Source organism: Melanerpes formicivorus, unplaced genomic scaffold (genome assembly GCF_026170545.1).
Source record: "Melanerpes formicivorus ecotype bairdi unplaced genomic scaffold, bMelFor1.0.p_v2 SCAF_28, whole genome shotgun sequence".
Lineage (NCBI taxonomy): Eukaryota > Metazoa > Chordata > Aves > Piciformes > Picidae > Melanerpes > Melanerpes formicivorus.
Genome location: NW_027142380.1, coordinates 7,014,458 through 7,029,939, shown reverse-complemented (window position 1 = coordinate 7,029,939; position 15,482 = coordinate 7,014,458). Strand labels below are relative to the sequence as shown.

Sequence of the window (15,482 nt, the reverse complement as noted above, 5' to 3'; positions counted from 1 at the left end):
TCCCAGAGTGTTTTCTCAGGGAAGTTGAGCTCTGCCTGCCCAGCATAGCTTTTCCTGGGCTTCAGTGGCCAGCACAGAAGTTGAGAGTTTTCTCCTCAGTGATCTGGAGCTCTTAGATGTGGCACATCAAGTCTGAACCCCCAAACTAACTCAGTTTTCTCCCCGAACCCCACAAGCTGTCAAAACCATTCGTTAAAGAGCAACTTGGTGATTGACCATGTTTTTGTCTTTCCAGGCACCCTGTGCATGTCAAAGAAGAACCATTAGATCCAGATGAAAATGAAGGCCCGCTATCCTTAGTGACAACAGCCAACCACAGTCCAGATTTTGATCATGACAGAGATTATGAAGATGAACCTGTAAATGAGGACATAGAATGAGTATGTCTGACATCGTTATCCTGAGAATGAAGATTGGAGGAACACGTCAAACTTAGCTGTGAAATCTCTCCATTATTGTACAGTCTGGAGGATTCTCAGTCCACTTTGACAACTATGAAATATGTTAACTCTTAGTGCCATCAAGTATCCCATTTGGGAGTATTTTTGATTTTTCTACTTTTTGTTGAAAAAAGGAATTTGTACTCTGTGCATTGGATGGACTTGTTTGGTACTTGGGATTTTCCTCTCTTACAGTCAACATCAGTGTTGTAAATTTGCTAAACTGATTCACTTGCATTTAGCAGCCAGCTGTGGACTGCAGGTCCTGCCAATTTTGGACACTTGAGGACATCAAACTGAGCATGTACACCTGAACTGCAGATCAAGTCTTTGCCCAGATTTTAAGGATTCCAATGGACAACATATTTGCACAGTACTGCATGTTGATTATCACTGCCTTTACTCCATTATTTTTTTTGTTGGTTTGTTGGGGTTTTTGGTTGGTTTCCTTTTTTTTGTTGTTTTTTTTTTTGTTTTGTTTTGCTTCCATTTGGGATGGGGAAGGCCTGTGTGTGCACGTGTGTGGATACGTGTGTGTGCGTGTGAGCGTGTATATCGGGGAGGGGTTCAAAGAGAAAAATTATCCCAAACTTTTTAATGTATTGCTTTTATTCCCCCGCCCCACTTCTCCTCTACCATTTTAAGTTCTGACCTCAGGCCTCATCTGGGCCCAGGGCCTCTCAGAGGCTTTAACGTTTTCTGTACTTTGTGATGAATGTTAATAGGTGTTTTTATTATACGAAGCTGAATGTCATTGAATTGTTTGTAGTTTTTTCTGTCATTCATTCCAGTTTCCTTCAGATGCCGCCATGTTTTCTTTAGCTATGGAAAACATTCCATTTCGGTGTCTCCTTTAGGGGTTTTATTTTGTTGTTGTCGTTGTCGTCGTCGTCGTGTTTTGAAAAGGTCCCAAATGCTGCACTATACATGTGGAAGGGTTGTCCAGCGGAGGGAGAGGAACGAAGTACTGCAAGAATGAGAATGAATGGCAGATGAACATAGAAACACTGTAGGAAGCAACACAGATTCATTCCACAAAGCAGTATTTTTAATATTATTTTCTTGTTGTTTGGGTTTGGGGAATTTTTACTACTTTTTTTTTTTTTTTTTTTTTTTTTTTACCTTTGGCAGCAACAGTGAATATTAGCAAATGCCACAAAATTGAACAGCACAAAGACATATATGCAGCACCAACAGAGTTCACTTTTAGTAGAGGATGAGTAGTACAGTGGCAGGTTCTCAGTTGTTTCACACAAGTTGTAATGGGTCAACAAATCTCTCTGGAATATCTAAGATTACTGAGATGGGCACCTATACATTTATTAGTACTTTTTTTTTTTTCTTCTTTTTTCTTCTTGTTATTATTTCTTTTTTGCATTTGCAAATAGTGGTTGGAAAGATGACTTCATTAAATTGTTAGTGTACGTGGTGATGTTGCGCAGTTAAACATCGGTTCAGGATTGCTTGGTGGCATTAATCTGTTTGAATACAAATTAGGTTTCAGATTGAACTTGTTCGAGAGTTAATAAGGATGGAGCCCCACTAATGCTAAAGTGTTAATTTTCAGCTGTGCAAATCCAGTCTTGCAGTTAGGATTGTTATGCAATATTACACCAGCCAGTATGGAAACCTCACCGTAGGAGACAGGAGATCTAGGGGAGAATTCGCACCGGGGCTTGTTAGGGGAAAGGGGCAAGGCTCTTCAAAGCAAACATGGTATGCAAAATTTGTTGTGATAGGTCAGTAAACCTTGGTCACCAAACACCTAAACATTTTCATTCTGCAACCACTGTTCCGTTGCTCATTTATTTATGTAGGACTGTAGCTTTTTTTATTATTTCAAAAAGCCTTTCGGAGCTTAATTTATATTCTTCTTTCTACCTTCTTTTTGGTTTTGTTTTTGTTTTTGTGTTTTTTTCCTAAAATTACCAAAGATATTACACAAAGGTAAATTATGTTCTCTGTTATATGCTTTATCTTATGAAGCCAAATATCCTCTTATTGTTGATCAAAGGAGGTTGAAGAATATAGAGGGAAATGACAAGATGTGGGCTATTGCTAACCTGAGAGGGAAACTGCTCCTTTATTCTAGAAAATGTAGAAGGCCAAGTAGATTGTGTGAACCAAAGCTGTTACTTTTTATTTGCAATTCTCTACAGTGACCAAAATGAAAGTCTGTAAAGAGGAATGGAGGAGAGCTTTTGAGGCTGAAACTAGGAATCAGTGTTACTGGTGGAGCTACGAGAAGGGAGCTGGAGAAAGCAAAGACACGGCAATTTCACGGAAAATTAAGAGTATCAGATAAAGGAGACAGTTTAAAAAACACAGAAGAGAACAGAAAAATCTCCCACAATTTAGCTGGACCACATAATAGTATTTCTAGAATGAAAAGATTTTTTTGGTCTTTGGTTCTACAGATTGTGTGCCACTTCTGTTTCGGGACTGTGCTGGGATGACCGCTTTAATTTTGGTTGATCTTGGTGCACTTCCGCTCAGTTTTGTTTAGTTGTCGGTCGGCATTTTTTCGTGAGGAAGTAACACTCCTGTCCACTCATGAGCTTTGGTACAAGAAATTTTATTGGCAGTTAACTTTTCTAAAACTCAACTCTGCTTTCTGTCTCAAAAGACAAAGGAAAAACAGAAAAAGAAAAAGGAAAAAAAAAAAAAGAAAACAACAATAAAAGGGCAGTCTGTGGTCATTTGAAACAGGTTTGGGTTTATTATTGTTATTATTATTATTACTATTTTTTCCTTAATTATTTTTCATTTAAATTATATCCAGGCAGCTTCGTGACGTGCCGGCAGTAGCCAGATAGGGATCATGAGAATTGAGCCCCATGCTTCTAAACTGAGTGGTTTGCTGGTTAGTTTGGTATTCAGAAGGGGGATAAAAATCCGGTAGATTAGTTCATTCTCAGCATGTGTAGCTAGACATGAGTAAAGATAACAGCATGAGAAACTGTTAGTACGCATACCTCAGTCCAAACTGTTAGGGAATGAGTAAATAAATAAAGAACGAAAGAAAGAAAAAAAAAAAAAAATAATTTACATTTCACTCAGTTGCACTTAGTTGTATGTCTTGCATGCTTAGTCTAAAGACTGTAGCAAAAATAATAAAACTTAAAAAAATATTAAAAAAGAAAAAAGGAGAAAAAGAAATAAAAATTAGATTTCTAACGCATCTGGCAGGTGTCGCAGCCTCGCAGAAGAACCAACTGAAAGACAAATCTCAGGCTTTCCATCAAGCAAACTTCACTATGATTTCTACAGTTCTGATTCTGTATCCCTTTGGATATACAGTTGCTTCTTTAGGGAGGGGTTTATTATGTTGTACATATATATCCCACTGTGTCTGTGTGAGCCTTTGTCTTTTGGGGAAGGGAGGGGTTTGGGGAGGGAGGAAAAGGTGGAAAGGTCCTTTTGGTTTGTTTGGTTTTGTTTGGTTTGGTTTTTTTTCCCTCTTCTTTTTTTTTTTTTTTTTTAAATTTTTCTTTAGATATCATTCCTCAAAAAGGAATAAATGCAGACCTGTTTGTCAAAACACCTTTTGCTTTTTGTGCAACTGCTTTATATTAACTATACTAAAAAGGAAAAAAAAAAATAGCTTTGAAAATAAAAAGAAGAAAAACCACACAAAAAAAAAAACAACCCACCCTACTGTATGTAATGGAATTGCAGAATACGCTGCACATGTATTTTATTTAGTTATCCTTGCTTTAAGAATATTGGATGACATTTGCTGACATGTGGGAGAAAATCCCTGACCTTCTTTTTTTTTTTTTTCCAGCTTTTAAATTGTAATATAGTTGACAGGTTTGGTTGGGTTTTGTTTTGTTCCTTCTCCTGTTACCATTGATCGAAGCATTTTTGTACAGTTTTTCCTGTGTGTGTTTAAGCTGGGTTTTTTTGATACTTTCCCCCACCCCCTTCTGTTATCTTACCACTGCCTTTTCTGGCTGTCTTAAAGAAAGTTCATATATTTGAAATGAAAAAAAAAAAAAAAACCAAACAAAAAGGAAAAAAAAATCATTAAAAAAAAAAAGGAAGAAAAAAAGAATGGAAAAAAAAAAGGAAAAAAAGAATGGAAAAAAAAAAAGAAGGAAAAAAAAGAAGAAAAAAAAAAGAAGGAAAAAAAAAGGAAAAAAATTTAAAAAAAAGGAAAAAAAAAAGATAGAAAAAAAGAAAAGAAAGAAAAAAAAATATGTTTTTTTCTCCTGCTGCAGTAAATATTTTGCATGATGAATTCCAGGGTCACACTTTCAAAGTTTATCAGTGAAGTAGTGATTAATAATGGGGGAGTGTCAAAAAACTATTGAACTTTCTTTTTGTATAAAAAAAACGGAAAAAAAAAAACTTTACAAGGTGCCAAGATGTAAAGACAATTTGTTACATGTTTTTTTTCTCAAAGAAAAGCGTACATTATGGAAGTAGTACCATGTATCAGGTAAAAAACAAAAAACAAATCGCTGTCAGGAATGAGAGTCGAAGCCTTCCTTGTCCACACACACAAAAATAAAAAAAAAATAAAGAGAAAAAAAAAAATGGGAAAAAGAAAAAAAGGAAAAAAAAAAAATGGAGTTTGTAAATGTAAAACCTGTTGGGTTTCTGCATTCAACTAGAAGTGAGATGAAAAAAAAACAAACTATCAAGGCTTATGTAGAACAAGTGACCACAACAATGACCTTGGGTTTTTATCTTTCTGTTTGGATTCTCGCTTGCAAGAGTCCCGCCGCGAGGTCCTGCGCCTCACCTCTCCTGGAGCTCCTGCTTTGGGGAGAGAGCAGGGCAGGGCTTCTGGTTCTCTCCAAATCTTGCAGATCGTTAGCTGTTTTGTATATGTACATACATCTATCCAGATAAAGTTTTCACAAATGGTTTTGAGCTGTTGCGGTTCTCAGATCGCCAGCGATCTCGCCTTCGTTATCGCATGGAATACAAAAGAAAAAGCCAACCGAAAAAGAGAAGTGTTGAAAACTCTTTTTTTTTTTCCAAATCCTTTGGTACCTTTGGTTAATGAACTCAGAGTGAGTTTTCAGATGTTTCCAAAGTCATTTAGTATTCCTGTCTTGCGAGGTGAATTTGCAGTTAACTGCTGCATTTCAATGGGCCCAGAGCAGGTAACCAAGTATCTTCTAACCCATAAGCCTTGATGAAAATGGTACAGTCCAGACTGTTAGCATGGTGCTTTGTGTGTATGTGCTGCCAGTAACAAGATTTTTTTTTTAAGGGTTTTTTTTTTGTTTGTTTTGGTTTGGGGTTTTTTTTGTTTGTTTGGGGTTTTTTTGTTTGGGTTTCTTCTTTTTTCTTTTTCTTTTTTTTTTTTTGATAAGGCATAAAAGAAACTCATTCCTTACATCAACTGTAATTCCATCATTCCATGTCTGTTGATACAGACAATAAAAAATGTTGTGTAGTCAGTACTAATTACTGACATTATAGCATTCTCAAATGCAATAAAAATGCTGGTTGTTCACACTGGTAATGCAAGTTGCCATGTTCTAAGTTTTTTGTTTTGTTTCCCACCCCCTCACCACCACTCTGATGGCTCCTATGTCACATCCCCTGGGCCTCAGCCCAGATCCATGGAGCAGCTGGTTGAATCTCGCCCATGTCCCAGCATGTTTATGGACACTCTTATCACTCTCCTTGGGTCTCAAGATATTTTAGTAGTGGTTTCATGTCCAGTCTAATCATTTGAGTCTTGAGCACTGAAGGCATGAACTGCGCTGTCATTTGAGGAATTCATCTGCTTTTCCAAGAAGGTCCTGAGATCAGTGTTTGACCATTAGGGTCTCAGGGAGCTCAGGGTGTTTGCTTTCTCATTGGACTCTACCTCAAAGGAGAAAGCTTGACTGAAGGGGTTTAGAGCTTCGTCCTGCAAATCCTTCCAAGTGAAGTGCCCTGATGGGAGCTGTGCTGCTGGCTTCCAGGGGGAGGGTTGGGCATGTGCTATATGTACGCAAAAGGGGTTTGCAGCATCAACTTCTTGCCCCACCAACCCATGAAGAACAAAGTCCCACGTGATGCTGTCACCTGAGGCTAACTAAAGGGAGAAAAACCCCACCTTCTTTTCTTTTGAGTAAGCACACATTTATTTTCTTCATCAAGTTTTATAAAGAAAAATAAAATGTTTAATAACTAGCATTAGCAGCAAACTGAAATTTCAGAGGAGAGATTTTTTTTCATGAATAATTCATTAAAATTTCACATCTGCAAGATTAGTCATCCAAATAAAATGCTAATGTCAAAAACATGCACCGTCTATAATATTCTCATCAAGAAATCTTTTTGCATATAATGATAAATGCTTAAATTAGTACAAATGATTTTATAAAAATATTCTATCATAAAATTATACCAGATAACTACTAACTACTTTTTTTTTTTCCTTGGGGGGGGGAGGGGTGGGTAGGGAGGTGGGGGAGGGGGGTGAAGAATCTTTGCACACTCATTAGAATGTGTCTCCAAATGGTATTGACTGGGAGATTTTTAACAAACTAACAGAGAATGAAATTCCAGGTTGGTCTCACTTTTGGGATTAAAATTTCCCTCAGTCATAGGCCGGAGGTATTAGGCCAGAACTTGACAGATGTTTTGTCAGGAGTGCTTTGTGTTCTGGGGTGGGAGAGTCAGCTCCAGGTAGGAGACTATGTCCCCAGGCAGGGCTCTCAGCTTCTCTGAGTGCAATGTATCCCCATACAGGTCACCAGCAGGCAAGTCATGAGCTGTGGAGACCTCATAGATGGCTTGGGTATTTCAGTCCTTGGACATCTCAGCACAGAGACTTGAGGATGGTTTTTGTCTTCTGCTGAGTTTCTATTGCTGCTGGTATAAGGAGAGCTGCTGGGGTTGGTGCCAAAAGCATTCTGTGCTGATGAACTGGCACCAAGTTGAGGAGGAGGATCAGGCCCTTCCCCTCCTGCTGAGTTAATGCTGCCCTAGCAGTGGATGAGAACCTGGCTCTTTGCATGTTTGTGTTATTAATCACATTTCTCCTCCTTGGCTGCCTTATCACGGAACATCACAAAATGCCTTCCTACTTCACAGCACTGCCACCAGCAACAGCCAGCTGGGAAATACCTTTTCCAGTCAGAAAGGCTGTTTTCCACCACAGCTGAAAAGCACTTTTATGATTGGGGTGAGGCAATGCGTCTCTTGAGTAGTTTCCAAAGAAAACTGGAGCCAGTGCATAGTTTTTCTCCTGTACTGGAGGGAAAAGCAGCAGAAGATAAGGGGGTCCCAGCACAGGAGCTGGAGGCCCAGCAGGAGATGACAGCCAATGTGCTCCACACACTCCCAGCTGCTCTCTGCAGATGATCTGAATGGTGACATTTAACTTGGGCCACGAGCACAGAGTAGGACAAATTTCACATTCTTGGACTAATTAAGGGGGCTAGGAATTCCTGGTGCAGCCTGCTCACACACAGACACACCTAGCACACCCCCCCTCACACCAGTGTGTCATTAGCCCTTCTTGACCTATTAATCAGGCTCCATCTTCAGTGATGGTGTTGTTTGTTTAATGGTGTGTTAATCAGGATGGTCTTTCATCCTCAGCACAGCCATGGTGAGCTCAAAAGTATTCTTCATCCTCCCAGTGCCATGTTGGTGGCAACAAACCACTTTCTCCTCCATCGGTGATGTCCAGTGTGGTGAGACATGATCCTGATGTGTGTTTGCATCCGGTTTTAACCCAAATCCCCAAGACTGAAGTGTAGCAAAGTCCTTTTTTGCTTCATTAGATAGCATCAAAGCATGTGAGCTCGAAATGAGGTCCTGTGTGATCTGGTACAGGTAATCCTGCTCTGGCAGGGGTGGGGCTTGGACTAGATGATCTCTCTAGGTCCCTTCCAGCCCCTAGCATTCTGTGATCCTGTGACATGGTAAACAGCATCACCATAGGGCATCTAAAGAACAACAAACAGCACCTCCTCCCTCTTTTTTCCACTGGAAATTTCTCTGTCTACCTGAAGAAATATTTTATTTTCTAAACCAACACTTTTTTGGGGTAGTTTTGTATGTATTTATTTAGAGGAGTTCAGTGGCCATCTTTTACGCATCTCAGAAGCCTGGAAAACATTCTATTTTTTTTCTTCTTCAAGTTCTAATGTTAATTTGAAGGTAACCGTCCTTTCAAGGATTAATTCCAGCCAAAGCAATAACCATTATTTACCAGAGTTTGACATTTTTATCACTCATCATATTAGCAAATTTCCATTGAAAATGCTAAAATGGTTCGTCATAAGGCACATAACTGCTTTGGCTGTAAAAATGACCAACACAAGTGCCTGTACTCAAACATTAAATTATACTGTAATTAATAAAGACAGTTAAACTGTCTACTAGCAACAGCAATTTAGGTAACCACATTTGATCGGCTATAAATTGTAACTACATTAAAATTCCAGAAATATTAGCAATATGGATTACTTGATGGAAATAGGTGCTGATCACCACCACTCCTATTTTACAACGGAAGCACAGGTCATGTTGGCCACAAAACTGTGGGCGAAGATCAAGGCTGAGTACTTTTAATCTTGTGAAACAAGCAATTACAAATAGTTGCATCGATTTGTTAAAAAGCTTTAGGTGACATAAATTGTTTCCTGTTTAGCTTATTGCTCTGATACATAAATGTCACCGAGTATAATATTAATTAGGGTCAGGGAACAACAAGGGTCGGGTGATAGAGTGGAGCAGCAAGGATGTGTCAATCCTTTGTGAAGGCAAGAAAAACTCCGGCCCCTCTGCGCTGCGGCGCTCGATGCCTCATTTTATGTGATGACAAAAGAAAGTAAAGGAAACCATATTTTAATATGTGAAGTAATTACTTTAGTACTAGTATAATTTTATGGTTTAGGATAAATTACAATGTTTTCATTCTCCTGCCTCTTGCCACATAACATAAAAATCCACATATAGCATCAATAAAATAGAATACTGTTTATAAAGGCTTTCTGCTGCACAAGACCAACACTATTCCTGCTAGCAGATGGAAACTAAGCACACATTTCAGTCTGGTGTGTGTTTCTACACTTAATTTTTTTTTTTTCCCCCCTTTTAAAACCAAAAAATGGGCAGTGCAGGTTATTTACTTAACATAACTCAAATGTATCATATGCACTGTTTCTTTGCATTGGCATGTGAGTTAGAAAAATACAGTAAGATTCTGAAAAATCTGGAGAAAATTTATTAAATATGATTTTTACTGTAATAGAATATTAATGTAACCCAATGCTCATTTCCCATTAAGTTGATCCCTTTTTAATACACACATGCTTTTTATTATTTTGCACTCATGCGAAAATTCCACATTCAGAGAGTTTCCATCTCCTTAGGAATGTCTCTGGCAAAAAAAAAAAGCTCACAGCAAGAAGTCTTGAACTGAAATATACATATATATGTGTGTGTGTGTGTGTACATAAATAAATACATATATATATATATATAATATTATAACTAACTAAATAAAGAACTAGACAGCCAATATTGACCGATAAGACGTGGCAAAGCGCTGATGAACTGAAGGAAAAGCCAATGATATAATAAAGGGTAAAAAGGCATTCAGCGCTGCGAGGGGAACAGTAGAAACAATTACACTTTAAACCCCTCCTTCTCGCTGCCACTGTACCACAGCACAGATGAAAATGTTTGATTTGCAACATAAAAGATTCATTAATTACCACTTGAATATTTAAAGCTATTTTGCAGACTAACAGAGGTAGATAAAGCACTGAATTAAAACCTCTAATAAAATTGTAAAAATATTTCTGCAAGTTTTACCAGCCTTGCGGTTCCTCCCGGTTTAGGGAGCCAGGCTTGGCTTGTTAGGGAATGAATTATTTTCCTTTCCAGTGGGTATTTGAGGGAAGATGGGGCGATTGCACAGTGCTGTTTGTCTCTCATTTTCAAATGTTTACCAAATACTTACTTGGACTCTTTCCCTCCACATGTGGTTGCCCTTCATGGGAGAAGTGGCTCCTACAAAACAATGCGAGGGATGATGAGTGTGTTTGAGCTGTACGTTCATTTCAGTACATTGCCATATACAGTAAAAACATGCCTGCTCCTAACTCTGCTATAGTACTCCCTCTGATATGAGGCAGAGGGGAGGGGGGGAAATAATCTGTTATTTCTGTTCTAATTACCCTTGTTAGACTTTAAAAAACCCCAAACATTTAAAAATATTGGAACAATATCCTCTTTTGGAAGGGTGGAGAACTCCTGCTAGTGTTAGGAGTGGGTATCATGGAGAGCGGCTTTTAACCATGCGGTACACCCCAGAATTGCCCTGTGGAGGTTGAGCTGTTTGTTAGCTCCCAAGCTCACTGGATCTTTTGTTTAAGTGTGCAGATAACAAAGGAGTGATCGTGTGCAGAGACCCAGAAAGCACTGTGTAACTTAAAAGAATAAAAAAAACCTGAAGTGTATCTATTTATTGTCACAACTTCTGCCTGTGGGCAAGGCAGCCTCAAAGTGTTGTGAGCCCTGCTCACCAGGTGATGGGAATCTTGGTGGCTGAGGAGCTGAAGTTGAACTTGACAATTGCATATGTAAATTTTTACCTGTTTGCATTAGCTGGCAGTCAGATTAATTTTTTTTTTTTTATATATAAAAAAATATCCACATTCTATTTTTAAACAAGTGACTTTCTGAAATCCACAAGCAGGGAGGGCTTGATTGCAGGATGAGGGTTGAAAGATACAGCAACAGCTCTTTTAACAGTATGCTAACGATGATGACTAGAGCCAAAGTGTATGGATTTAATAAGAGAAAACCAGTTAGAGTTGGGTCTCATTGTCACTAATTTATGCAGTTGGCTGATGAACTTAAAAAAATGTCCAGTTATATTTGAATACACCCTTAAGATGACGGTTCTTGTTGCAATCATTGTCATAGAATCGTTTTGGTTGGAAGAGACTTTTAAGATCATCAAGCACAACCATTAACCCAGCACTGCTGGGTCACCACTAAACCATGTCCCTCATCTATGTGGCTTTTAAATGCCTCCAGGCATGGTGACTCCACCACTTCCATGGGCAGCTTGTTCCAGGGCTTGACAACCCTTTTGGCGAAGACGTGTTTCCCTAATATTCAAATTAAACACTCCCCCACCCCACCCCCAGCCTCCTTTTCTCCAGGCTAAGCCACTTGGATTCTCTCAGCCACTCCTCGCAAGTTTTGTGCTCTAGACCCTTCATCAGCATTGTTGTCCTCCTTTGGACACTCTCCAGCAACAAAATGTCCTCCTTGTAGTGAGGGATCCAAACCTGAACCCTCTGTTTGAGATGTGGCCTCACCACTGCAGAGTAAAGTGGGATAATCATGCCTCTATTCTGACATAAAATATTTCTGGTAGGTCCAGAGGCCATTGCCAGCAAAGGAAACTCTCTCACAGACATTGCCATCTGCTGCCACCTGGACTCCACCTTCACCTGCAAATCATAGTATCCAGGGCATAGTATCCCTCCAGTCTGCCAGAAAGGAAAAGGCGTGCTCAAAATATTCCAGCCTTGCCCTTGCCTATTGTTTTGGGACAGTCCTTTTTTCCCCCCTTTAATTCAGCTGGCTTGTTAATGTTCATTTGTGTTGGGCACGATAAGAGCCTGTCAGTTTGTATCACACCAGTGGAGAGGCATTTGGTGATGTCTGAAATATTTTAGACTTCAGAAATCATCTCATTTGTTGCATTAGAAAAATGGATTTCTGCTGGCAGTTTGGCAATGTAAATGTGTAGATACCCATATACATTTCCCCATGTGCTTTGATATGTGCATGGAAATGGAATTATACTAAGCAGAGCCTCTTAAAACCTGACAAAAGAGGAGCCCCAGAACTGCTGGCTTCCCCGACACCACCATGTGTAGGACAGATGTCCCTGTTGATATTAAAGGGAGGCAGGAGCTGGCCTTGTCATGGCAGTGACTCCTGCCCATCACTGCCTCGAACACTGAGAGTAGTGCTGGGTATTCCAACAGCACACGCACAAAAATTCCTCACAGCTTTGGCTTTGCCACCTTTGTAGGCATGCAGGAGGGGAAAATTTATTGAAAACAAAAAAAAAAATAGGAAAAATATAAAGTATTTATTATTTTGGCAGGAACTGGGCTTGATTTTTCACTTACTTGTTCAGGCTGGGTTGGTTTTTTTTCCCTGTTTCCTAGACATGTTGGACAGACTCATGCAGTGTATAATTGTATGGGCAGAGCTCTGGAGAGCCTTCCAAACACATGATGTTTATGCCTCATGCTCACCCTTGCTATTTTTAAATATTGCTACTTTATGCTGCATTTTGAAAGCGTGCAACTGACATCTCTTGCAGTTTGGAGCTTTCTCACCTGTTTACAACACTATGAAGTGCTGGTGAATCCAAAACAAAAACATCTGATAAGAATCAAACATTATTTTGCTAACTGCAATGTTCATTTCCCCTCAGAAGTCCTTCTTTAATTATAAAACCCGCAGAACCCATTTCCTTTTGGTGTGCAGAAAGGTGTGTAATTAAACTATCAGCATAATACCCTTCCACATGTAAAACCTGCACTTATGAACTTTAACTGCTGAATAAAAACTCCTATTACATGACCATTAAGTATTATGAATAAAGCAAGTCATTGTAGTACTTGATTAATTTTTATGCACTAACCATTGTGTTCAGCACAAATTTGGTTTCCATAGGTGTCCTCTCTTGGTTGTCCCAGTGGCTCATCTATCTTCACCCAGGTCCAAGGCTGTACTCTCCATGCTTTTCTCCCAGCCATTGTTAAGGCTCTGTGCCCTGTGGTCAAAACAGAGAAGGAATGAGCTTTTTCTGTTTCTGTTATCTCCATCATTCTTCTCCCCATTCACGGGGAGATGGGCACAAGGTGGCAGCTAGTATGGTCAAGACCCCTCCACGGGAGTACTGCTTTCTGAAGGACTGAGCCCTGAATCATTCAATCAATCTCTAGGTGGACCAGGGAGTTCATCTCAGGTGGGTATTTTTTAACTAATAAGGGAAGTCTGATTTGGTCTTTGCCATCTCTCCATGCTGGCCCTGGCTTTTGTTTTCTAGGACACCAGAAGCTTTACCTCATACATGTTACCTACAGCCTTAGCTCTCCCAGAAGTGTGCCTTCCCCATGTTTTACCAAGTGAACTGGGAAGGCAAAAATAAAGGTCCCAGATAAAACTCACAACTCCAAAGTCTTAATTGACAGCAAGCTGGAGCATGCCAAGATGCCAAAGAGGATTATAAGGTGCTGGTCCTGGCTGCTGAGGAGCCAGCACTCAGCAGCCTAGGGGGCATCTCCCATCCTGTGTGTGACCACTCACCTCCCCAAGCCATTATTCATCAATCCATGTTCCCATATGCTGTGTGATGCTTATATTGAGGCTGATCTTTGAAGTCTGGAGTCAGGAAGTTTAGCTCAGTTATAATCAATAGCGTTTCCAGCTCTTGGAAATCTGCAGCAACCACTCAAGGCAGCCAGTCTGCATTATGTCCTTGTCATATGTATATATTTGCATGTTCATTAGCCATGTAGTAGCACAGCTGTATGTGGTTTCATTTAGCTTTTAATTATCTTCTTTGGGTTGGTGTTTTCATCTCCTCCAGACTTAGCAAAGAAAAGAAAATTACTTAGGCAAAATAAATGCTGCTGAGCAGGTCTGGGGGAAGGAGTGCATCTTACTGTTCCGGTGCAAAAGAGATGTTTGGTTCAAAAGTTGCAAAAAATTACTCATAAATCTCTCTCTTCATTTCCCCCATCACATGCTTATCTTACTCAGGTGGTTGTGGGTGTAATTTTTCATTTGCAGCAGGTGGTTGTTTACATATTAGATAAACTCCATCCTTACAATCCTTGGCATGGATGTTTGTATTTGCTCCAACAGCTGCTGTTCCAGCGCTTGCTCGCACACAGATCAAGGCATCCTCCTCTTTTGATGGAAATGACTCATACCTCGGATGAGCTGAAACAAAAATACCATGCTCAGCTGCAGACACCTGCATTTGTGCACTGGGCTTAGAAGTTAGGATGTGGGTTCTAGCTGATTTTATTCTCCTCGGGTTCTTGTACAACACCCTTTATTTTGGTTTCTGAGAAATTTCCATTACTAAGAACAAAACAAGGTGACTAATATCTGTGTTGAACTTTCTTCTCCTTTCCTCCCCCCCACAACACACAAAGAGAAAAATCTTGTGATTTATTTCTTTCCCCTCAGTTACTTGTAACAAGTCCAGCCCTAATGCACTCCCCTTTGTTTCACTGGCTTGCAGGGTCAAAAGCTCAGGGGTCATCTTTGGTTTAGCAAATGCTGAGGGTATCTGCAGCTTTACTACCATGCAGACTGAACTGGGCTGCAATGCTGAGGCCTCCCCTGTGCTATGTACTCCTGTCCTTCATGAGTACAACACAAGACCCAGAAGCATTGATGGAGCAACCAATCTTATCTCACCGCAGTGTCAATGAGAATTGAGCTTTTAAATATATGGTGACTTAAAGGCAGTCATGGCAAAGAGTGGAGTAGAAGGATGCTGGCTGTCTCCAGAAAGGTGCTACAGGAGCAGTGCTTGCAAAGCTTAAGCAAAATGCAGCTGAGTACCCCCAGCACCACAGGATGGGGACAACTGTCTCATCACAGCTCCCTCTGAAATGTGACATTTACTTTTTGCCTCAGCAGTAGGAATAGAGAAGTCACAGGAACCTGGAAGCCTTCAGCTGCTGGCTAGCACACAGGGCTGTGGGCTCCTTCTTGGCTAAAGGAGGATATCACTGGGCTTCAGTAGGGAAACACAGCTCCTGTCTGTTTGGTTTGCTGATCAGCTTGTGCTTTAAGGAAAGAACCTTACAGTTCCAGCTCCCCTGCTGTGGGCAGAGGCACCTTCCACTAGACCAGGCTGCTCCAAGCCCCATTCAGTCTGGCCTTGAACACTTTCAGGGGCAGCCACAACTTCACTGGGCAACCTGTTCCAGCATCTCACCACCCTCAGAGCAAAGAGCTTCTTCCTCATACTGGTCAATCTTACTGCTGAGCAGAGCACATGCCTGGTGGTTGATG

The 15,482-nt window shown here is 40.1% G+C and overlaps 1 protein-coding gene across 12 annotated transcripts in view; it reads left to right on the top strand.

The window, feature by feature from the left end:
- The window catches only part of FOXP1 (forkhead box P1), a 405,896-nt gene extending 399,974 nt beyond the window's left edge, over positions 1-5,922 (top strand). For all 12 annotated transcript variants that reach the window (XM_068154355.1, XM_068154360.1, XM_068154362.1 and 9 more), the window contains one exon: positions 236-5,922. In XM_068154355.1, the coding sequence (XP_068010456.1) occupies positions 236-380 (145 nt within the window). In that variant the 3' untranslated portion in view covers positions 381-5,922. The remainder of the gene's footprint in view (positions 1-235) is intronic.
- The last annotated feature ends 9,560 nt before the right edge of the window (positions 5,923-15,482 follow it).